This window comes from Ctenopharyngodon idella, chromosome 9 (genome assembly GCF_019924925.1).
Source record: "Ctenopharyngodon idella isolate HZGC_01 chromosome 9, HZGC01, whole genome shotgun sequence".
Taxonomy (NCBI): domain Eukaryota; kingdom Metazoa; phylum Chordata; class Actinopteri; order Cypriniformes; family Xenocyprididae; genus Ctenopharyngodon; species Ctenopharyngodon idella.
In genome coordinates this window covers 11,596,754-11,620,953 of record NC_067228.1, presented here as the reverse complement: position 1 = coordinate 11,620,953, position 24,200 = coordinate 11,596,754, and the positions used below count along the sequence as shown (strand labels likewise).

The 24,200-nt window shown below is 37.1% G+C and overlaps 3 protein-coding genes across 4 annotated transcripts in view; 2 read left to right on the top strand and 1 right to left on the bottom strand.

Annotated features, from left to right (window-relative positions):
- si:dkey-91i10.2 (uncharacterized protein LOC555224 homolog) overlaps nt 1-5,771 on the top strand; it is a 44,239-nt gene extending 38,468 nt beyond the window's left edge. For both annotated transcript variants that reach the window (XM_051904951.1, XM_051904950.1), the window contains exons 6-8: nt 411-988; nt 1,597-1,742; nt 3,397-5,771. In XM_051904951.1, the coding sequence (XP_051760911.1) occupies nt 411-988; nt 1,597-1,742; nt 3,397-4,201 (1,529 nt within the window). In that variant the 3' untranslated portion in view covers nt 4,202-5,771. The remainder of the gene's footprint in view (nt 1-410; nt 989-1,596; nt 1,743-3,396) is intronic.
- A 15-nt stretch (nt 5,772-5,786) lies between these two features.
- On the bottom strand, nt 5,787-11,782 carry tsn (translin). Its single transcript, XM_051904954.1, has 6 exons — nt 11,501-11,782; nt 11,116-11,209; nt 10,938-11,034; nt 10,709-10,824; nt 10,546-10,625; nt 5,787-7,593 (listed from the first exon to the last, which is right to left on the bottom strand). The coding sequence occupies exons 1-6, from the start codon at nt 11,564-11,566 to the stop codon at nt 7,363-7,365; spliced, it is 684 nt and encodes a 227-aa protein (XP_051760914.1). The 5' UTR covers nt 11,567-11,782; the 3' UTR covers nt 5,787-7,362.
- A 624-nt stretch (nt 11,783-12,406) lies between these two features.
- arl5a (ADP-ribosylation factor-like 5A) lies at nt 12,407-23,674 on the top strand. The gene is made up of 6 exons (XM_051904956.1): nt 12,407-12,754; nt 18,182-18,242; nt 19,196-19,343; nt 19,420-19,503; nt 21,516-21,667; nt 23,143-23,674. Exons 1-6 carry the CDS (start codon nt 12,709-12,711, stop codon nt 23,189-23,191), a joined length of 540 nt encoding a protein of 179 aa, XP_051760916.1. The 5' UTR covers nt 12,407-12,708; the 3' UTR covers nt 23,192-23,674.
- The last annotated feature ends 526 nt before the right edge of the window (nt 23,675-24,200 follow it).

Here is a 24,200-nt window from a genome sequence, read left to right as displayed (position 1 = left end):
TGTGACACTGAAGACTGGATTAATGATGCTGAAAATTCAACTTTGCACCACAGGAATAAATTACATTTTTAAATGGAAAACATTTAAATTTTAAATTCAATTAATATATCATAATATTACTGTTTTTGGTCAAATAAATGCAGCCTTCCACTATTTATACTCTGTGTAAATTTACTGCTGCCAAATAAGTATCTGCTTATTGTATAACTCAAAAGTTTAAAACACATCTTATTTTTTTTTTCTGTTCTTATTATGCTGTTCCAATATATATGACTTTAAAAACTGACATTTTAAACAGTTTTTAAATTATTTTATTATTATTTTTTGATTATCACAAAATTATTAGTGTAAGTGTTGTCATGAAATTCTGAGAGCTGATCTTCTGACGTTTGTTTGTTCTTTGTCATCAGTGCCAGGCACAGCCAGGGGCCGTTCAGAGCCCAGAGGTGAGGAGAGGAGCAGGGGCCTGGGTGTGAGCCGCACAGCACAGCACCGCTGGAGTACCATCAGCAGCCTGAGCGCAGACAGTGGTGTCGTAGGGTTGAGCGATGAGCGTGAAGACGAGGAAGAGCCCCGCCGTGCCCGCCACAGTGCAGGAGCTGAGGTAGAACGCGTGGACAGCGGCATCGGCCCTGGATTGGCTCGGGGCTGGAGGAGACCCTCACCATCCCTCAGGACCTGGGAGGTTCAGCAGCCCTGTCCCGACTGCGGGCACAAAGAGGGTGCCCATGGGGAGGGCATGTGCGAACGCTGCTCCAAACTGCGCACTGAGCGCAAAGAAGCCATCCTGGAGTTTCTCAACACTGAGTCGAGTTATGGAGAGGACCTGCGCATCATCAAGGAAGAGTTTTACTGCCCCATGCAGAGTGCAGGACTGCTCACAGCAGAGCAGCTGGCCGTGGTCTTTAGCAATGTTCAAGAGCTCATTGATGTCAATGACAGGTTCACAGAGCATCTGCAGGACAGCATTGATCAGGCGTTTGATCAGGTATGGAGCACTAGTGATAGACTGAGATATATTCAGCAAGGATGCTTTAAATTGATCAAGACTGTCATTAAAGACATTTATAATGTTACAAAAGATTTGTGTTTCAAATAAATGCTGTTCTTTTGAACTTTCTATTCATCAAATAATCCTGAAAAACATTTTTCTCAAAAATATTAACTGTTTTCAACACTGATAATAATAAGAACTGTTTCTTAAGCACCAAATCAGCATATTAAAATGATTTCTGAACGATCATGTGGCACTCAAGTCTGAAAATTCAGCTTTGCCATCACAGGAATAAATTACACTTTTAAATATATTAAAATAGAAAACAGTTGTTTTAAATTGTACTAATATTTCGCAATATCACTGTTTTTACTGTTGATATCTGCATTGAAAAACCTACATCGATGGTCACTACTGTGATGTATAATGTTATAATATGATTTATTATTCATAATAATCCATATTTATGTTAGAATTTCCACATGGCATAACTCAGTCTGTCATTATTTTATTCTAAATTGAATTTAAATGCTTAAAATTGTAACATTTTACAAATATATGAGCCAGGTGACCTAAATTGAATGGTGACTGTCTTTATACAGGGCGATGAGGACCTGCAGACTGTGTGCATTGGAGAAATCTTCTTGGAGTTTGTCAACATGCTTCCAGCATTTCAGACCTACTGCCTGCAGCAATCCACATCTGTCAACATGCTCAACACTCTGGAGAAAGAAAAAGAGCTTCTTAGGTACACATATTACATTCTCTAGTTGCTTTTAGAAAGTACTTGTAGATTATCCTCTGCCATTCAGTGTTTGCAAATAAAGGTAGTTGTGTCAGCAGTGTAAGTAGATTGTTAGTTAGTAGGTCTTTTCAAATGTAATTCTAACCAGGGCTCATATTGTACATGCACTATCAATATTTTCACTGGCCCCACCAATAAGAAAATAATTTATAAAAAATATTTTAGCAAAGTATGTTTTTATGCAATATTCTATTTTTCATTATGTTAAGTGGTTAACATATTAACTATTAACATCTGTACCTAATAATTTATTATGTTTCAAATCTTTTACTGGAAAACAAAGGCATAATGTGATAGTTTACTTTATTTATTTAACTCATCCTAACACCATGTTAGCTAGCTAGATAACTTGGTGATATACTTAAATCAGCACAAAAAAATTGCACCCACAAGGAAGGCACATGTACATGATTAATGAATTCAATAGCGACCAACGGGGCAAGTGACAGTAAACTAGCCTAAAATTCTTGCACGCTGTCTACTCTGCCATCTGCCCATCCTTTCTTGTGCCCTGCTAATGTGTTTTAAATATTTTATGGTAACACTGAAGTGACAATCGGATTTGTAGCACACAACTGTGCAGTCTCCTAATGAATTAGTTGAGAAGTCTTCCTTCCTTCATTCGAAAAGGAAGTGACACAGCCCCCATTTTGAAAACGTTACAAATCTTATGTATACAATATACACTACCGTTCAAAAGTTTGGAGTTTGTAAGATTTTTTTAAAACGTTTTTTTAGAGTATCCTCATATGCTCACTAAAGCTGCATTTATTTGATCAAAAACACAGTAAAATCTGTAATATTGTGAAAAACTATTACAATTTAAGGGGATAGTTCACCCAAAAATGAAAATTATCCCATGATTTACTCACCCTCAAGCCATCCTAGGTGTATATGACTATCTTCTTTCAGACGAACACAACTGGAGATATACATTTAAAAATATCCTTAATCCGGAGGATTTCAATATAAGAGAAGAGGAGCTTCAATTTGTTGCACAGCCCTATTTGTTTGAACTGTGAGAGGCGTCTAAGCTCACAGTACTCCTACATCCTGCGTCATACATCACGTCAGAGGATTACTCATTTGGCGCAAGTCGATTTGCTCATTCTGCGTACGGTAGCTAGTTATTTGAATTTATAAAGTTTTAAATATGGATATTTTTCTTACAAAAATGCATCGCTTCACTTCAGAAGGCCTTTATTAACCCCCTGGAGTCATATGGATTACTTTTTTTTATGGATGGATGCATTATTTTTGGCTTCAAAATGCAGGCCATCATTCACAACCATTATAAACCTTGGAGGACTAAGGATATTTTTAAATATATCTCCGATTTTGTTCGTCTGAAAGAAGATAGTCATATACACCTAGGATGGCTTGGAGTTGAGTAAATCATGGGATAATTTTCATTTTTGTGTGAACTATCCCTTTAAAATAACTGTTTTCTATTTGAATATATTTTAAAATGTAATTTATTCCTGTGATGGCAAAGCTGAAAAATCCTTCTGACACCAAACATTTGAACAGTAGTGTATGTCATTAGAAGTAACTCTCTTAATTGTCATGTTTTTGTTTCCTCCCTTACATCCTTCAGGATATTCCTCGACGTGTCCCAGAACGACAACACTGCACTCAGGCGCATGAACCTGCGCTCCTTCCTCATGGCGCCTCTTCAGCGTGTGACCAAGTACCCATTGCTGCTGAGTCGCATCAGCAAGGCTACCAACGAGTGTCATCCGGACTATTCCCGCTTAAAAGAAGCCAAGAGCCGCGTGGAGTCCCATCTAGAGCACATCAACATGAAGACCAAACAGGAGGGGACCGCCACATGGTCCCTGCGCTCTTTTCGGCGCGACAGCCGCAAGAACCGAGAGGTCATCAACATTGAGATGAGAGAGCTGTCGATGAAGACGGTGGGCTGGACGCGAGAGAGCACGCGCTTCATCATGGAGGGGCCGCTCCAGCTGGCGCAGCCCGCCGATGGCCAGTGGCTTAAGAAGGGAAGCAAATCCCTCAAATTCCAGAACGTTCAGAGTTTACTCATGGTACGCACCCTGCGCACTGAAAACTTGGTGACCGATGGGAATCTGGAGACCTTGGAGACAGTGCAGGACGGTGTACTGGTGCTCATCAAGGACAAGAGCAGTGGGAAGTTCACTGTGTTACGGGAGCCCATCTGTCTGGCGAACTGCGTGGTGTCCGCCGACCCCGACTGTGAAGACACCTTTGAGGTGCTGGACATCCGACGTGAGGCCTTCGTTTTTCGTGCCTCCGACAAACCTCGCACTCAGCAATGGTTTCGACAGGTCAAGAGATACGCTTGTGATCTGGGATCCTGGAGAAAACGACGCAACGCTCTCCCTAATATCATGATTAACACGACCCAGAGCCGGTCCTGAGACATCCCTCATCCCTTCCCAGCATAACTCTGATGTAAACAATAATTTAAAAAAAAAAAAAATCAATATTTTGTTGAGAAAACAGTATTTGTGTGGCGGAATCGGATCTGATTAGATGTTTCTCCACCAATGGACTTTTAAATTGCAAGGTTTTACTGTGATTTAAAAGACTGAATATTAATATAGACCACAAGGGGCACTTTGTATGAGTGGAAAGCAAGTAAATGACATTTGGGAAGAGGAAAAATCCACTGTCAAGCAAAAAGTAATGCCCTTTGGCATACCAAAATGAGGGCCTTGTTAGGTGCCTCACTGCTGCACTTGTAAAACGCTGATTGTACAACTAGTTTGCGACTGAGAAGAAACGTTTTCAGTTGTGAAATGGTTTTTGTGAAAAGCATGAGGGAACATGTTTTGATTGGATGGACTTTTTAGTATGTACTACACAGTGGAAACCTGTGTTTTGTGTGAAGACTGGGGTAAAGCTGTTTTGTTTCCAGACCATTGTAATTCCTTCTTCCTCTTTCTCTCTTCCGTTAGCAACTATTTCCACTGCCATCCAGGAGCAGTTCTCATTTTTGTATCACTGTGCTGGTTTACAAAACAGCAATAATATTCATTGTATTATGTAGCGGCAGTAAAGCTGTTTTTATTCACAGGTACCCATATTCTTGTGATCAGTGATGTAACAAAACATTTTTTGGTATGTTTTCTCCATAAGTGAGGGTGTAGCATCAGTCTAAGCATCAAGTATTGCCACATTAATGGTTGTGCTGAAACCATCTGTGGCCAGAACCTGAATTAGAAAATGTCAGACGTTTTTCCCCCAAAATGATGTAGTTTATAATAACAATGTTGCTTTCCTTTGTAATCTTTGAGGGGGAGAAAATATGTGCCTTTGTTTATTTGATACTAAATGAGTCTGTTGTATTATTTGTTCAAGTTTTCCCTCTACGTTTACCTAAAAATCAGGCCTTATGTCAAATGATTGAGAAAAATATTATTTTTCAGTAGCTGCTATAATATTCCAACTTTCCCATTGATATACGAACTGTGCTCTATGACAACTCACTAAATGTTACCTGTTTTTGTTTGATGCACTTTAATATGAAGGTCCTAAAACTGGAGCGAGGACATTGTTCTGCCGTTTACAAAGCTTTACTGTACTTTGTTTTAAAGATTGTTTGAGCTTTAAGAGAAAACGAACCACAGTTGACTTGAGCAATAGCTATCAACCACATTCACCCAGTCATTCTGGTCTCTCTCTCTATGTTCAAAGTCAATACTAATGGATAGATATGTCGCTATCACTGGATTTTGGCATTTAGGTTTCAACATGAATATTTACAGTTTTTCCAATGGCATTGATACTGTTAGAAATACCATAGCTTCCACATTACACAATGAAAAGAAGAGTTGAACCTGCCAGAGGACTTTGTCAGAAATTTTACTTTTAACTGAGACCAATCGAGCTGTTGAATACTTTTTTTTCCATTCTTAAAAATCCTAATTTAATATTTTTTTGTTGTGTAAAATATTGTGAAATACAATTAAAAATGACAAGTATCCATCTCTCTCAACTGACTCCATGTTTTCTGAGAACATTATTCCCAATGGCGATCTTTATTACACAATATTATTGAACAAGCAAATGAACGATTGAACGACCACATGAACAGGCATTTCAAATGCAAATACTGTCAGATAGAAATCTATCTTTGGGAATAAACAAAGAATACAAACCATTATTGCTGATAATTACTAGGAACCATTTGAAGTAAAGCCCCCCCAAAAAACATGCACCCACAAAAACACAACTAGAAGAGCAATAAAAAAAAAAAGTAAACACAGAGAATCCACAAGCAAAATAGGTAGGAACATAAAAATTCCCATAAATCTTTACAAAGGAAAACAAACACACTGTCAGTTTGCTCTTTGAAACATTTGCTTGGAAGGTTTTAGTGTTATTTTTCCCAAAGCTCTTCCTGATATGACACAATCTGCAGGTGGAGTTCAGCATGCAACAACATCCAGAACAAAAGGAAAGGAACATATAAACTGAAAAGTAAAAGTGATAAGTGGTCAAAAATGTACAGCAAGAAATCACTTTGAACATACTGATCCAAAAATGAAAATTCTGTCATCATTTACTCATCCTCATGCCGGTCCAAACCTGTATGACTTCCTTCTGTGCATCACAATAGAAGATATTTTGAAAAATGTTTCCACTGTTTTTGTCAATATAATAAAAGTCAGTGGGGCCAAAACAACACTTGGACCCTTTTGACTTTGCATGGACAAAGAAATATTCAAAATTATCTTCTGTGTTTTGCAGAAGTCAGTCAAACAGGTTTGGAGCGACAAGAGGGTGCGTAGATGACGACATTAGTTTTATTTTTGGATGAACCATTTTTTTAAAGAGAGAAATACATGAAAGTGTAAATATGGCACCAAAAGGCAAACTGGTGCTTTAAGAAGCTCAGATGATATACAGACTGAAGATGTCTTTACAGTATGAAACTAAACATTTTTGGCACAGGTTTATCAACTATCTTCATGTACACCTTAGCAAGATACCATAAACATGTGATTTAGTCAAAGTTACATTCAAGAAAAGTGCCATGTGTGTAGAAAACCCAATCTAATAAATCAGTGTATGTCATATGTAATATTTGTGTAGGTCAACATCAAGAAAATGTCTTGATGTCTTTACTGGTCAGAAAGCAACAAAACAGGCACAGAACTTCTGTTTCTAACAGCATCGTTTCCTTCTCTTCATCAATATTTCAGTGTTAATTCTTAAATATCTCCCCGCAAAAAATGTTTTCTTCTTTCTTGTTCTTGTTTGACTGTACAATGATTCACAAGAGAGATGGCCAAGACAAAAGCAATCAATACTAGTAAAAAAACATCCAATCAAAAATAACAGACAAACAAATGCATCTGTACATAAACATCTCTCAACAGAAGTGAGAAAGAGAAGATCTCCCCACTTAAACCTGAACTGATCTCTGTCCTGGTAAGGGCTTCAAAACCTCCAATCCCTTTCCTCCTCCTCCTCCTCTGACCATCTGCACACTGACAAGTTTAACCACTCTTCCAGTCGTGGAGAATCCAAGCCAGGTTAGTGCCCCGCGGCCTCTTGCGTTCCCACGCTGGCTCTACTTATCTCCTCCAGTCTCCTGCTCCTTGGCAAGGCCTCGGATGGAAAGGTCGTACACCACCTCTTCGATCTTTTTCACATCGTACTTGAGGCCGTCATAGCGCTTGCGAAGAGGGTCGTTTTTTAAGTTGAGCAAGCGAAAGCCAGAGTCAAGTTCATTGATAAAGTTTGAGATCCTAAGCGGACGTCCATAGTCCCCTGCGGTCACGCTGTTCACTGCCAGCCTGGACTAAATGAAGAAAATGCAAAAGGTACATTGTGTTTTTAATTTGTTTCACATCAAGAAGGTCACACAAAATCCACTATGATGCCTAAAAATGGCACTGGTATCATTAATGAATGTTCTAACATTATTTGTGGGCTGAGTAATTGAAAATCTGATCACAAATAAGTTGAAATTCCAAATACTAGATTTAAAATTAATATTATGCGGTGCTTCGGCAGCACATGTACTAAAATTAACATGCAGGGCAAAGTGTTTGTTTTAGGGGTGCAGCAATACATCAGTACTGACAATAACCATGATATATAAAAAAAAATGAAGTATTGATATTGAAATATTGTTAATACTAAACAATAATCCAGTGGTATCTGTCTGACACTCCAACATAGTAGGTGGCGGTACTGCACTTCAAAAGGATTGTTCACCCAAAAAAAAAAAAAAAAAAGACAATTCTGTCATCATTTACTTATCCTCAAGTTGTTCCAAACCTGTATGAATTTTTTTCTGCTTAACACAAAAGAAGATATTTTTAAGAATATGGGTAACCAAACATTTGATGGGCCCCCATTGACTTCCATAGTATGGGGAATAAATAAATAAATAAATAATAATAATTTGTGTTCAGCAGAAAAAATTAATTCATATAGGTTTGGAACAGCTTGAGGGTGAGTAAATGATGACAATGTTCATTTTTGTGTGAACTATCCCTTTAAAAGGTGCAGAAAGTGATTTCTGAGAAACATAATTGAAAATTTAAATCCCAAACAAACAATTTTGTGAATATTTTCTAGATGTCTGTTCTGTGTGTGTGCTGGAAAAAAATATATTGTGCTTGATCAGACCAATCTACCGAGCACCACAACACTCATGATGGGGGAGGAGAGAGAGTGAGCAAGAGGGAGATTTGAAGAAAGACTGTAGAAAGAGAGATGGCTGAGAAACATTACAAAAGATAAAAGGTCAAGAAGAATATCACTAGAAAAAGAAGGGTTATGATCAGGCAAGAGCTTTAGGACCCGTGTTAATATTAAAAAGATTTCCAGCACTGGAGAGACTTAAGTGGGAAGGGATGCAAGGTTGCGTTATTTCTGCTTCATATATGATTAACATTGGTTTTACTATGTTTCACAGAACCAAGATATGCTGTTGTATGCTGCTGTTGTTGTTGGATCGCAGCTGATTCATCCATACTTATGCACCAGCTTTTAGTCGTTGCACGTGTTGCATAGCGTGTTTGTTATTTTGGGGGAAGAGCAATGAAGGGAAGGGTGTGTTTGTTTGGTTGTCGATTTCAAATATCAGTGTTTCTCAGAAATTGCTTACTGCACCTTTAAAAGGTGTTCACACAGAACATGATCTTACATTCCACTGCACTACTTTTCCAGCGTTCTTCTATGTAATTATGCGCTATATGGATGTTGGGATCATTGCGCTTATGAATTTTGTGGCATTCTAAAAACGCGATGCTCAAGTTAAAATAAGATAAACTTTAAAAAAAAAAAAAAAAAAACGCATCTCAAAATGTATTTTCTCCATTCCACTGCTCGCATCTCACATTTTTTAAACACAAAAACACATTCTATGTGAATAGCCCTAACGCTTGTTGCCACCCATCATTAAATGGAAAAAAGAAGACAACGACAAGTGTGTAGCTACTACTGCCGCACAAAGGCCCTGTCCCAAATGGCACCCTAAACACTTACGGCCTTTCTGCACTTTCGTGACGTAACGTCGCTTTGACTGTCGGGAAGAAGTCTGCCGCCGAGCTCGCACCAGTGCGGACTCAGCAAAAGTGCGCATCGAGGGCGCAAATCGGCCACAAAGGGGGCGCTCGCGAGCACCCTTCTGAAGCCTAAAATTGACAAATGGGACACCCTACGGTCTCGTGGACTTAACGGACACGCGCACGCGGCAGCCATTGTAAGTCCACAAGACCGAAAGTGCATAGAAGTGTGCCATTTGGGACAGGGCCAAAATCATCCAGGAGGAGATGACAAATGAAAGAGTTCTATAATAGTTATTTTTTTAATTCTATATAAATAAATAAAAAGGACTACAGGAAATGCCGGTCAACAGTAAGTTCTTTTTGTATGTTTTTGTTCAGCTATGATTACAAACTCTCTCTCTGCCTCCCTACACTCATATTTTGACCGTGATCATTGGCCGAACAATAGAAAACACAAAATAAAGTTAATGAATTTGACTGATAGCATTATTTATATTTTATTGTGACAGCTAGTTTGTATGTAAACTTCAGCAGTGGATAATGCATCATATCATATCATATCATATCATGAGGAACGCATTATGTCATGTGACGAATCATTTGTTTCGAATCAGTGGTTCGGAGCGCATATCAAACTGCCAGAGTCACGTGAACTATTGAAGTTTCAAAACACTTATGACGTAACGAAGCCTCGTTTACCGAAATCATGGGATTTTCGCGCTCTGAACAACTGATTCGAAACAAATGATTTGTTAAGCTTCGAAGCTTCATGAAGCAGTTTTGAAATTGCCCATCACTAGATATTGTGGAATAAAGTCACTATTTTGTTATTTTTGGCGCACAAAAAGTATTCTCGTCGCTTTATAATATTAAAGTTGAACCACTGTAGTCACATGAACTGTTTTAAATATGTTTTTAGTAGCTTTCTGGGCATTGAAAAAGGGAGTGTTATTGCTGGCAATGCAGGCCTCACTGAGCCATCGGATTTTATCAAAAATATCATAATTTGTGTTCCGAAGATGAATGAAGATCTTAAAGGTGTGGAACGACATGAGGGTGAGTAATTAATGAGAGAATTTTCATTTTTGGGTGAACTAACCCTTTAATGCAAACTTAAATGTTTAAATTGTTTAAAAAATGTTTAAAAGTGGTCAGATTGGTAGTCTGAATTAATTTAAGAGAGCGAGAGAGAGAAAAAAAAGAAGGAAAAAAAAAAAAAAAAAAAAACTTACCAGCTCACTGGCTAAAATAAGGACTCCTGCTAGATAGTCTTCCACATCCAAATGAAACCCCTTTTCTCTGTCGACTTCAACTGCATAAGTGTAAAGTAGATTTAATCTACAATAGTTTCACACAAATATAGAAGATATATAAATAAACATGAACATTACATACTGGCAAGTATTTTTGCCACTTCCTCACGTGTAACCAAGGACTCGCTTTCCAGGTATACCACAAAAGCTGCAAGGAAGGCAAGTCGTTGAAGAACAAATCTCCAGTGTTCATGATACCTAGAGAAAGGTAAGGACGTGTCAATCTTTAATATAATTATCAGGACTAGAAACATGATCATTCAGTCATTGGGAGGAAAAAGAAAAATAGCGCAAGAGGCATCTACACTAACCGATAGTACTGTTCCACAGGGAACTTAGTTTTTAGCTCTCCAGTGTGATTTCTCACAGTGCAGAACAGCTCTCTGGCCTTTAAACACTTGCTGGGAACTGGTGGAGAGAATGAAAACTCATTATAAAAGACACTGCGTAGATCAAAAGACTTAGATCAAGCATTTTAACTTGTCTTACTGTCTTTGAAACCAGTTGGTTGATGGACGCTTTGAAGAACAGTGAGGATCTCTCTCGCCGTCTGCTCCAGAACTTGGACAACTTTTCTTATGTCCTAAAGGAAGAACAAAGAAAGATGAGTCAGCCGAAAGTACATATGGATTATGCACAGCACAAATTCATAAAGAGATCAGCTTAACTTTCTGTCAAGACTTTGATAGCTGTTGCATTATGTCAAGTCTAATCCACAAATATCCAATGTTAGTATGACGGGACATATTATATATTATAATACTAGCAGTAACGTTACATGACATTTCAAACGGACTTCACGTTGCTTCTTTAAAACACATTTCGGTGAAATTATTTTGCGATGCAGAAAGCCAGTTTACGTGCAGTTGTTTACCTCTCGAATATCTTGATCTGCACTCAGAAAGCCTTGGATGTAGCTAAACATCTCCGTTACAGACATCTTCAAATGTGTTTTTCTTGTGCGCTTTCGCTGTGTACTGCGACTAGCTGCTCCAAATATACACTATTTAGATAACGTTAGGATGTAAACAGAGACTGTTTATTTATTATCTTGTTCGCGAATAAAACAGCTTTGCAGTTATAATTCGAGTCATCAGCATGCACATTCACATCTGCCCTTCCTCGATTCGTCGCATTATAATGATGTAATGATCGTCTCTCTTGTCTCTTCATGCATGTTTCTGGTAATCCAGACGCCCTCTACTGGCCTTGCTCCAATCCAACGCTTTGTTTTATTCAGTTATATTTCTCAAAATCATTAAGCTTCTGACTTGTTAAGGAAAAAAATAGAGCTTAGTTGCCAATTCAAAAAATAAAAATAAATATTTTAACTTCAACATAAATCACTAATAAATGACAGCAGTTACTCAGAACTGTCAGCAGCAGCAAAGCAACAAAAGTCACAAGAATAGTCGTAATTAAAATAACACAATTTTAAAATAATAAACTTATTTATCAAGAATATGTACAGACTTCAGACAAACTTGTTTCTATTGTTATGCTTTTTTATTTTTTATTTGATTTATTTTTTTACACTGATCAACTGTCTAGTCGCGTATTTATTATACATGCACGCAGTAATGCTATCTAGCATCAGTCCACTATGCTGTCAGTGAGAGTGTGGCTGTATCTCAAAACCTAGTGAGCTGCCTAACTAGAAAGCATTTCCTAATACCCCAAACATTCCAAACGCTTTTTAGATGCCCTAGTGTGCTGTCCAGCTAGGCTCCGCGCTAGCTTTTGAGACAGGTCGCGAGAGAGACTTCCGGTGAGTGTTGCGTGGCTTTAAACGACTCTGATTGAGAGTTCAGCGTTTCAGCCGCTCGTCTCACTGCCGCAGAGCCAAATGAACGCCCTCATTTCATTTACCTCCAGACATGACAGCACTGAAATGATGCAGTATTTAGAAATCATATCCTCACGAGACATGGATACCATCCACAAGAGGATATTAAAGGAGTGAATAACTGTTACCGTGAGCACTATTTTGTACTGAACCTGATTGTTAGCTTAGCTGGCTAGCAGATAGATTTTTAGTCTCTGCTGCTGCTGGGTGGTGTTGCCCGAGGCCGGACATCAGCGATGGGAATCATTTTTACAAAGTTATGGAGGCTTTTTAACCACCAAGGTACGTCACGAATTCTATTTCAAAACATAAATTGATAATATTATATTTAAATATCGACTTGCTGTATGGGCTTTTTATTAGCTCGCAAGTGTTTGCTAAACTGCTACTGTAGTTTCGCTTTAAAACAGCGACGCTGGTGCTTATATACGATTTAAATAATTATAAACATGTTGTATATACATTCTTCAGGGTAGAAATATTCTGTGAACGTCTGTCATTACATTAAAGCAGTCGGTAGCTGGCTAAGGTGGTTCAGGACTGGCTGTTGACGGATACTCTGTTGTCAGGGTCAGTCTGTTTGTGAAGGATGGAGCCCTTTTTTTTTCACTAACAGATAATTGTTGTGTAACGTGTCAAGCACTATGACACGCTTATGTAATTCTCATGTAAGATTAAACTTACATGTTAAAAACATGTTTGGTTTTATGTATTTCGCCTGGTATTGTTAAAACATAACTCACCAGTGAGAACATATCAATAAATGTGAAAACCAAAATCAGCACTTATCATAGATTAACCTGCACCAGTAGTATGAATTCAAAAGTGAAACACCCATTGCAGCACTTTTTGCTTTTTTAAGCCAGATCATTTGTGCCTCTTTCCTTCTGTGATTGTGCATGCTGGGCATTTTGCAACTGGTCAGCCTGTGTGTCTCTGACAGTGGTGTAATCCTCAAAGCGCTGGAGTTTGTGTCAGCATTACTTGTTACACAAGGTCCATAGCCAGTGGTCTCTCATTTATTATAAATGGTGTGGGATATCCATAAAGCATAATCTTGTTTGAAAGACTTGCACATCTGTGTATGAGGTACTGAGCATGTGCAAATTGCAACATAACCCAGTGGAACATTTCTCTTCAGTTCTCACCTTACTCATTAGCCGATTAGATCATTGTGATATGGGAGAGCCTTGTAACATGAGAGTTGGAGATTGTTGCCTGCAGTTGGATGTAGTACCATCAGTCTGTTTTATTTCTTTTTGTTTAGATTTAGTGTAGTAAGTCATTATTAAAGGCGACTTTTTACAGACTATTGATCAAAAGGTTGGGGTCGGTAAGATTTCATTCTCATACTGCTCATACTGACCAAGACAGGTTGAAATATAGTAAAAAAAAAAAAAAAAATCTGTAATATATTAGTGAAATAATATTACAATTTAAATAACTGTTTTTTATTTTATTTTAGTATATTTTAAAATGCCAACTGGGATTTTATTCCTGTGATGGCAAAGCTGAATTCTTCAGTCTTCAGAAATCATTCTAATATTCTGATTTTTTTTGTGCTCAAGAAACATTTCTTATTATTATCAATCTTGTGCTGCTTAATTATTTTGTGGAAAACATGATACATTTTATAGGAATCTTTTGTAACATTATAAATGTCTTCAGTCACTTTTGATCAATTTAGTGCATCCTTACTGAATAAAAGTATGAATTTATTTTAAAAAATATATAAATCGTAAAGGGTTAGTTCTCCCAAGAATGAAAATAATGTCATTTATTACTCACCCTCATGTCGTTCTACACCCGTAAGGAATTCATTCATCTTCGGAACACAAATTAAGATATTTTTGATTAAATCCGATGGCTCAGTGAGGCCTGCATTCACAGCAATGAAATTTCCTCTCTCAAGATCCATAAAGGTACTAAAAACATTTAAAACAGTTCATGTGAGTTCAGTAGTTCTACCTTAATATTATAAAGCGACGAGAATACTTTTTGTGCACCAAAAAAACTAAATAACGACTTTTCAACAATATAGTGATGGGCCGATTTCAAAACACTGCTTCAGAGCTTTACAGGCCTCACTGAGCCATCGGATTTAATCAAAAATATCTTAATTTGTGTTTCAAAGATGAATGAAGGCCTTACGGGTGTGGAACGACATGAGGGTGAGTAATAAATGACATTATTTTCATTTTTGGGTGAACTAACCCTTTAATGACCCCAAACGTTCAAATGGTAATAGTCTTTCACCCTAAATTCATGTTAAATTAGTTTTACAGTTTTGTTGTTTCTGACTGTTTCTGCAATGCATCACAAACTGCTTCAGTTCTTTGAAAACATTTCATGGAATAGACAGAACTGATAAGGTGAAATGATCAGAGCCGCTGAATGGCTAGAATCTAACCTTCATTCATACATGCTTTGTACCCCTTTGGTTTTTCTTTTTTTAATTCCTCAGTTTCATGTCTCGTCTTGTGCAGGTTAGAATGCAACTTTCCAGAAACAAACTTTGATAATATAAGTGTAAGATGTGTTTGAAATGTTTCTCATTCTTTAGGTTAGATGTTTGAAAGTTGACACTGCAAATGTAATCCCTCACTGTGATGAACTGGCTAGTTTTGTCTTTTTGTTTTAGTTGTCAACTTTGTACTGTGTTGCCATTATGTATTTCATGCATTAATCAGGTACTTGTGTGTTTATGCCTTGCAAATAAAACATTTTTCTTTGAGGTATTGAAAATTGCTGCTGTGACTTCTACAAATAATCTGATGTCACATATTGAAGTTGCCTGGCTGTTAGGGTTAGGTAGATTATGATTTGTTGAAATTGCACAAATGACTTGTGGTATTCGGAAGCATAGCTAGAATGGTCTGAAAATGATACACATCATATTCCACTGTTTTCACAGTTTCCAAAAGCTTGTTTAAAGCTGTATAATTTCCAGATATCATTATTTTTTGGTTGTGAAGAGAACTCAACATTTAATGAAAAAATATATTTCTTTCTTACACGTATACGTTTTAATTTAATGTGGTGTGGTAATGAATGTTAAAAGTACTGAAAAACCCTTTTGTTGAGAACGTCTTATGTTTTTATGAGTTCAGAGAGAGATCCGGAACCGTGTGACTCCAGCCACCCCTTTAAATCTAAATGTAAACATAACTGTACATTTGGATGTGATACACCTCATGTTTGTCCCATTTAGCAACCCATTTTTTGCTACAAAGGCAAGGACTTGGTATTAAGCTAGTTTGTATGTTCTTAAATGAGAAGAAAAAAAAAACATTTAATTGAAAGCACAACTTTACAATACACCTTAACCTTTGGACCCTCTTTGGCAAATGAATGCTTAGCTGACATGATTATATCAGCTTGAAAACTCTTGAGTGTCATCAGTTTCAAAGTGTCTTGGTAAAAAACATCTCTTTCTCATTCTACAGAATGATTTTTTAAAAAGCTGTCTCTATAGTTTAATAAAGTAGTGTCATATTCCTCGACAAGGACAGTGGTCTATCTAGTGTGCATACTGCATAGCATACTTGTGACTCATTTTGAACACATCTGAATGGGTGTGTCTCAATGTCCTTGAATACCTGATGCTTTTAAGCTGTACGGATACATTTCATACAGATCTATCTCAGCTTATGACCAAACAAAATGTTTATATTTATGTTTGTATATGATACAGTTTGTATAAATTACCCCAAATTTCCAATTAATTCCCGTTAAGTTTCCAACTTGGAATATTTCCAAAATTCCCCAGCTTAACTTCCCATGAAAGGTTTACTAAATTTGCCAGTAATTTTCCGCCCCTTTGCAACCACACGTCAGATTCATCAAATAGAGTGGTGCAGGTATGACGGCACTTTGTAGGCCAACAAGCAGTTAGCATCACACTGGTTCCCTTGACAAAAACCCAATAGGATTTTTCCATAGGCTTTTGGATTATCGCAAAAAACAAGCTCTGTGATTAACAAAAGTCTATGATACTTACACGTTTTGTCCATCAAGATAATTTACACAGATAAACACAACTTTTATTAATTTTGAAGCATAAATGCATTCGCCAGAAGTAAAAAGCTAAAGGTATGCTATAAACAAACTACACCACGGTCCCACAACTTCAACGGCACCACCACTAAGCTTCCGATAACTCTTTCAGTTTTTATCTAAAAAACATTTTCCCAGAAAGTTTGAGTTAGAATAGCTTGTACAGTAGTTTGTTGTAGAATAAAACATGAGAGTATATTGAGCTTGTGTTAACCACAAACCTTATTTCGGCCATTTAACTAAAAACCCATTCAAAAAATCCATTGACTTTGGGACGATGGAACCGGAAAGTGCTAAAATGCTAACTCGTTTCTGCATTTTGGCTTACAAATTTCCATCATACCTGCACCACTCTATATGTATCATAGCAATTCTTCAAATGTTTTCTCACATCCTGTCTGTTAACGCTGATTTAATTTCCCTTATTCTTTTTAATGGTTCAAAATTGTAAATGCATCAATTATCTGGAGTTTATTTCTAGCCAAATAAGTTTTCACGGTCACTTTCACTACATGAAGAAACACCCCCAAAAAGAAGTCTGATATGTATTATATCAATTCTAAACCTCTGTTGGGCCTGTTTTGTGCTTAGTGGGGCTGAAAAAAGTGCCTGCTCTTTTGCATGTGGCAGTCAGTTAAATTAGATTGAGATATTTGCATTAGCTATGCATTTGTCCATTGTCATGCATGATAAACAGTATGCAAAGTTCTGTTGAAACTAAGAATTGTCTTTTCTTGTGGAAACTATTCAGCCACCTTTACACATACTCATAAGTGTTACCACGTCACCTAGTCTCTAATGCCTTTGACGTGTCTGCAGGTGCAAACAGGCATATCCGGAGTCAGTTACAGCTTGAATTGTTATAGGTTGCAGTATCAAAGTGGGTTAATAATAGTGCTGCACAGCATAATCATATTGTTAAAATAGATACGTTGCCAAGATGCTGGGCATGAGTTCCTTTTTGAAGTGCGTGGTGTTTTAAGAAGCAATAAATTCAGTTGGTTTAATATTATACAGATTATTCAGCTGTATGTTTAGTGTAATTAGTCTAATTAATGTCAGTACTCTATCAAACACTTTATTGGCAATAGAAAACTTTTTTGAGCAAAAATAAAGTAAATTGTAAATTGGTAAGTAAATTGCTTCCTATTATTTGTTGTTGTTGTTATATATTATATTTATTATATCCAAATGATCAAAATAAGCATTATGTCAAATTCACAACTGTTTAGCTCAGTTGAAATGGGGCCGTATGTGGAAACCTCTCATACACCATTTTTTTGATGATGAGGTAGAAAAACATGCTTTAAAAGGGCAGGAGCTGACTGGCTCCATTGGTCTTCAGCCTAAAACAGGTTTGAGACATGCAGCAGACCTAAAGAACAGAATAATGGCCAAACCCACAGAGTAAAATATACTCTGTGGGTTTGGCCATTATTCTGTTCTTTAGGCTTGCTCAGTTCCTTGCTATTGTTAGTGTATAGGATGACGCATTTTTCAGTGATGCAACCAAATACCTGTCATACGCATGTTTGAGTGTTAAATATTCTAGCAATTTGACAGCAATCAAAATCAAAGGAATGTCTGCAATGCTGAGTATGATGTAAAGTGTTTTCTAAAACATTTTAACTGTTTTCCTGTTCTTCCCCCCAGAGCACAAAGTCATTATTGTTGGGTTGGACAATGCAGGAAAGACCACCATACTTTATCAGTTGTAAGTATTGCACTTAGTTATAAATCAAGCAGTTCATTCTCGATTAATATAATGTAGTATAATATAATTAGGCTGTAATTTGCATGATTTCATCATACCATGGCACATACCCTCGCCCTATATGTATGTATATTTCACAATATTACTGACTCCAACCTTTTGGACAGTAGTATGTGTTTGTGTGTGTGTACACTATAGTAACAGTAATATTACTGTGAAATATAATTACAGTTTGCAACAACTGTTTTATATTTAAATATATTTTAAAATGTAATTTACTCCTGCAATGGCAGAGATCAATTTTTAGCAGCCATTACTCCAGTCTTCAGTGACATATGATTCTTCAGAAGAAACTTTGATTCCTTTTTTCATGATTTATTTATTTATTTGATGACGAGAAAATTCAAATGAACAGCATTTATTAGATGTAAAAATCTTTTGAAATGTTATTAGTGGTCGACCGATATATAGACACGGCTAATATATCGACCGATATTTTAAATTTTTTGAAATATCGGTTGATAATTTTCTTTGTTTGGCCGAGGTGTGGAAAGCGTTGCCCATTGTCATATTCATGTCAATTTAACCGTATAAATTTGTTTATTTTACAGATTTTTTTAAAATTCATTTTAAAATTATTAATTTCTAATTTATTAAATAAGTCAAATAAATATAAATTTTAAAAATAAATCGTCCATCAGCCACCTTGCACTAGCACCGGCCATTAAATTTTTTTTATATCGGTCGACCACTAGACATTATACATGTGTTTACTGTCACTTTTGATGAACACAAGTATGTATTCATTTAATTATTTTTTATATTCTTACCGACACAAAACATACACGCGTGATGGCATGATTAGATCATGCAAATTTTGTAGTGTATTCGTATTTATGGTGTTTTCCTATTTGTTGTTTGCTTCATGCTCATGTTGTTTTTGTAATCTCCAGCTCGATGAATGAGGTGGTGCACACTTCACCCACCATAGGCAGCAACGTGGAAGAGATTGTGGTCAATAATACTCATTTCCTTATGTGGGACATTGGAGGACAGGAATCACTGCGCTCCTCTTGGAACACTTACTACACTAACACAGAGGTAGACACACTGAGACACTGTTAAGTTATCTTGAATCGTAAAGGCAGCGTCTCATTAACGTGTTTCTTCTGTGTAGTTTGTGATCGTGGTTGTGGACAGCACAGATAGAGAGAGAATCTCAGTGACCAGAGAGGAGCTCTACAGGATGTTAGCCCATGAGGTGAGCATATGTATGTCAGTATAAGAACAGGTATTGCGTGAGAGTGTTCATACACACACATTTGCCAAATGGGTCATACTAGGGGTAGGCGATATACCGGTAGACACGAAATTTGTCAACGGGTAGAAATTTTGGAATATCGTCTCTATCGTGGTTATGCTCACATCACATTGCTGTGCTGCATGGTCATGAATGCCTATCATTTGCATGCGTTTTTGAACCACAGTAAGCAGAGAAAGACAAAATTTTGCTATATGTGCACGCTGTCTGAGAGACGCACGCATATGAAGCTGCTGCTCATAGAACGTGCGTGTACTGAACTGAGTTCTTTTTGTCACGAAATTGGGCTTGAACGTTAAATACATGTACTTGTGTGTCAAAATGACTGTCTTTGCAAGTAAACAGTCATTTATGTCTTAAGTGAACGTAAAGTTGAGAAAGATAACACACAAGTATATTGCATCTGTGCAGTCGGTTTTAAAGTGACAGCATTCAAATATACCTGCTGCTGACTGTGTCATCATTAAAGGATTAGTTCACTTTCATATAAAATTTTCCCTCCCCCATGTCATCCAAGATGTTCATGTCTTTCTTTCTTCAGTCGAAAAGAAATGAAGGTTTTTGATGAAAACATTCCAGGATTATTCTCCTTATAATGGACTTCAATGGCCTCCAAACGGTTGAAGGTCAAAATTATAGTTACGGAAAAAAATTCTACTATCCTACTTACGGAAAAAATGTAACTGGCGCTGCGTTCATTCCGTAAGTAGAATAGGGAAGGCGTAGGACATACAGCGTAAGCTTTTTGAAGAATACGAAAGTACGGGTTTGGCGGAAGCACTTGGAAGGCGATCATTTGTTTATATGAAGCATATACATTTACATTTTTCGAAAATGACCAATCGTTTCGCTAGATAAGACCCTTATTCCTCGTCTGGTATCGTTTAAAGCCCTTTGAAGCTGCACTGAAACTGTAATTTTGACCTTCAACCGTTTGGAGGCCATTGAAGTCCATTATAAGGAGAATAATCCTGGAATGTTTTCGTCAAAAACCTTCATTTCTTTTCGACTGAAGAAAGAAAGACATGAACATCTTGGATGACATGGGGGTGAGTAAATTATCAGGAAAATTTTATATGAAAGTGAACTAATCCTTTAATGTTATTCAAACAACAAAAAAAGAGAAAAACTCTCACTGCTCTTGACTGAATGACTTCTGTAACTTTTACACAGTGAAGACTATGCAGTGTTCTTTTAAGGTGATGATACACAGGGCAACTTTTTGAGCAATGTTGCCGGGCAGTGTCGCCAAACGGTGATGCTTTGGCACTTTCCCATTGAGAATGGGCAACAAATTTCGATCTAAAGTATCCAGACATATACATTTGATTATAGAATTTATGTAGTATTTCTTATTTCTAGTGCTTGAAGTTTCAGGTAGGTCTTTTATTTTTGTCTTTGTTCTATTGTAGTTTGTTTTCCTATATGCTTGTATTTAGTTTTTTTGTTCTTAATCACTTTTTACTTGTCTTCAGTAAGCTTGAGAGTTTTAGTATTAGTTTTTTGTGGTATTGAAAATGTTGAAGAATTATGAAAAGAATTATGAAATTTCAATAGAATAAAAATGTTGATATCATAACCTTATTTAAAGCAAAAATAACTACATAGTAATATACAGTCAAACCAAAAATTATTCAGACATTTTTTATATTTTACTAGTGGGTGCAGGACACTATAGTTCAATTATGTAAGTGAGGATAGCAAAATAAACTGTGACATAGTTTACCCAAAAATTCTTCATACAGTGGACTACCAGTAAAATTGATACATTTGGAATCAAAAATTATTCAGACACTTTGACCTGACCATGTTTTGCTTAAGTGTTATCTGACATAATTAAGATTATTTTTTTCTGACACAGTTTAACTCTGAGATCATATCATATTTTATTACCATTTTTTCGTACTGTCTGGTTTGCTTCTTGATTCCACTTCCTCTTTCCTCTTTATTAGGATCTGAAAAAAGCTGGTTTGTTGATTTTCGCCAACAAGCAAGATGTGAAGGGTTGTATGACTGTTGCTGAGATTTCCCAGAGCCTTCAGCTTACCTCCATCAAAGATCATCAGTGGCACATCCAGGCCTGCTGTGCCCTCACTGGAGAAGGGTAAGGCCACAAAAACCTACAGCAGAGCCACATGACAAACATGTACATACAAATATCCAGTTCAGTGTTATGTTTTCCATCAGTAGAGATGATGCAATGAGTCACAGATTGTGTAAAAGAATGCTGTTCTAGTCATTTTGGCTAAATCTAGAACTAGCAATGATAGAAGTGATGAATCAGTATTAGGCATCTAAAAGTTGCATAGACAGCAATTGCTGTCAGGCACATGCAGACATGTCCATGTTTGTTTTAAATATTAAGCAAGAATCTTCCATTTTTAGCCGCCTTTCCACTGCACATGACAGGACCGTAAGTCATTCATTTGCTATGGAGAGTCGCACAGGGGCTGTATGGGGTGCTGACCATCTGCGGATGCGGCTTTTCAGATTCAATTTGAGACTTGGATGTTTAAAAAAAATGTAACTTGAGCGACTACACCGTATTCGACATGCCGACTGGATGTGATGTATTTAAATGTATTCCAATCAAATCGGTGTGTGCGCAAAGTGACAACTTTTTTGTTTAAATTTATCAGAAACATTTGATAGTTTTAAAAACTTTTAAAAGGCACGGTTATTGATAAATAGTAAAAATATTAATTTAATATTTATATTTTATTATTTTTAATGTCTCCATATTTTCACTTAAATTATTGGCAGTCATTTGTCCTATATGCATAGCTGTTTGTTCCTTGCATTCATGTATTCATTCCACCATGGTGAAATTTTGGAGGATAAGGTCTCTTGCTTTTGCACTCTGCTGGAGATGCAAAAAGAAATATTGCAAGTCAGTGTGGGTAAAAAGCTACCTGGCTCAAGCATCACCGTTTATTGCAAGAAATGCGCCTTAATGGGGAAGATTTCCGAGACAGTGAGAGCTTCTCTCCATATTGCATTAAGACTGCCACTAGGGGGCAAATTCCGACAGTCGTGCCCAAATGTCGTGTGCAGTGGAAATGCGGCTTTTGAGGGCTTTAAGCAGACAGCTGTGGGAGCCCATTTTCGCCACATAAGAAAAAAAAAAAACTTTCTTTGGACATAGTCAAAATTTTGACATAAGTTGAATTTGTTGTAATCTGTACTTTTTGTCATTTTGAGTTTTTGTCACTATGACATAAAAGGTCAAAATTATGAAAAAAGTTGAAATTATAAAAAAACTTATCAATAAAGCAAATTCAAATTGTACCTTTCTGTAACCCTGTTCTGACTGCTTTACAGATACCTTTGTGCACAGAAAATAATATTTAAAATGTGTTGAAAGCCATATTATGATCCAGAAAGTCTGTAGCAGCCGTTATCGTTTACTGAAAAGACTAAAATCCAATCCTCATTTTATGGCCAAGTTCATTAGTTCAGAGGCCTTTCCCTGACTAACAGGCAGAAAGCACAAATGTCTTTCTTTGTCCTCTTTAGAGAAAGAAAGAAAATAGGAGCATTGTTAACTGCCCGAGCTGAATGTCTCTTTCCTGTCCGCAGGCTCTGCCAGGGTCTAGAATGGATGATGTCACGGCTGCGAGTAAGATGACCTCTGACCTCAGATAGCAGTGTGCTCTCTCTGTCTTTTCTACCGGGCGTGGAGGCCGGTTGTCGCTCACTGTGAAGGTGACTCAGCGACGTCACCAGAACTTGTTTGATTAATTTATTACAGATTATTGAGAACTGTGAACAAACAATCTGTAACTAACTTACTAAAATAAGTCAGGACATGCGAGACAGCATAAACCCAGTGTTTTTCTGCACGGATGGCCATCGAAAGAGTGATAAGGTGGCACAGACCTTGGACTAAGAGAACTTTACTCTAGCTGAGCGGATCCCTGCCTGGAGTGGCCATGCTGCTTTACCCATCTACCTGACATGGTGTTGCCCAGTGTGTGCAGTCCAGTATTTTCATTAACCTTGTGCCTGCACCTGACTCTGTCTCCTCTGGGCTGAGGAGACACATTACCATGCAACGGGAGACTGCACTCATGTAAAATACAACTAAATAAAGTGTTTTTATCTGTCATGACAGAGGTTTCACATTTTAATTCTCTACAGATTTTCTCATTACCCCTCACTGATTGACATTCAAGCACTATCAAAATTGACAATGTTGAAGTATTTTGTATTCCGCAGCTCTTTTTGCCACCACTAGGGGCATTGCATGGTTTGAAAGGACAGTGTCTCTTTTTATAAATGAATTAAATTAGCTTACTAGTTTAACCAAACAAAAAAATTCTTTAATCTTGTTAAATTATTTACTGCATTGTCTTCTTTAAATTAGCCATTAATTGGTAATGTGGATCTGAGTCCTAAAGGGTTAGTTCACCCAAAACTGAAAATTCTGTCATTAATTACTCACCCTCATGTTGTTCCACACCCGTAAGACCTTCGTTCATCTTCTGAACACAAATTAAGATATTTTTGATGAAATCCAATAGCTGTATGACTCCTCATTTAGCAATTTAACAAACACTTTCAAGGTACTAAAGACATCGTTAAAACGGTCGACGTGACAGTGGTTCAACCTTAATTTTATGAAGTGACGAGAATAC

Coding starts and splice junctions, on each gene's coding strand:
- arl5a (XM_051904956.1), top strand. CDS start 12,709: ATGGGAATCATTTTTACAAAGTTATGGAGGCTTTTTAACCACCAAG. Junction 19,504..21,515: donor ACAGGATGTTAGCCCATGAG/GTGAGCATATGT, acceptor CCTCTTTATTAG/GATCTGAAAAAAGCTGGTTT. Junction 21,668..23,142: donor TGTGCCCTCACTGGAGAAGG/GTAAGGCCACAA, acceptor TCCTGTCCGCAG/GCTCTGCCAGGGTCTAGAAT.
- tsn (XM_051904954.1), bottom strand. CDS start 11,566: ATGTCTGTAACGGAGATGTTTAGCTACATCCAAGGCTTTCTGAGTGCA. Junction 10,825..10,937: donor CCTGTGGAACAGTACTATCG/GTTAGTGTAGAT, acceptor ACCTTTCTCTAG/GTATCATGAACACTGGAGAT. Junction 10,626..10,708: donor AGTGGCAAAAATACTTGCCA/GTATGTAATGTT, acceptor ACACTTATGCAG/TTGAAGTCGACAGAGAAAAG.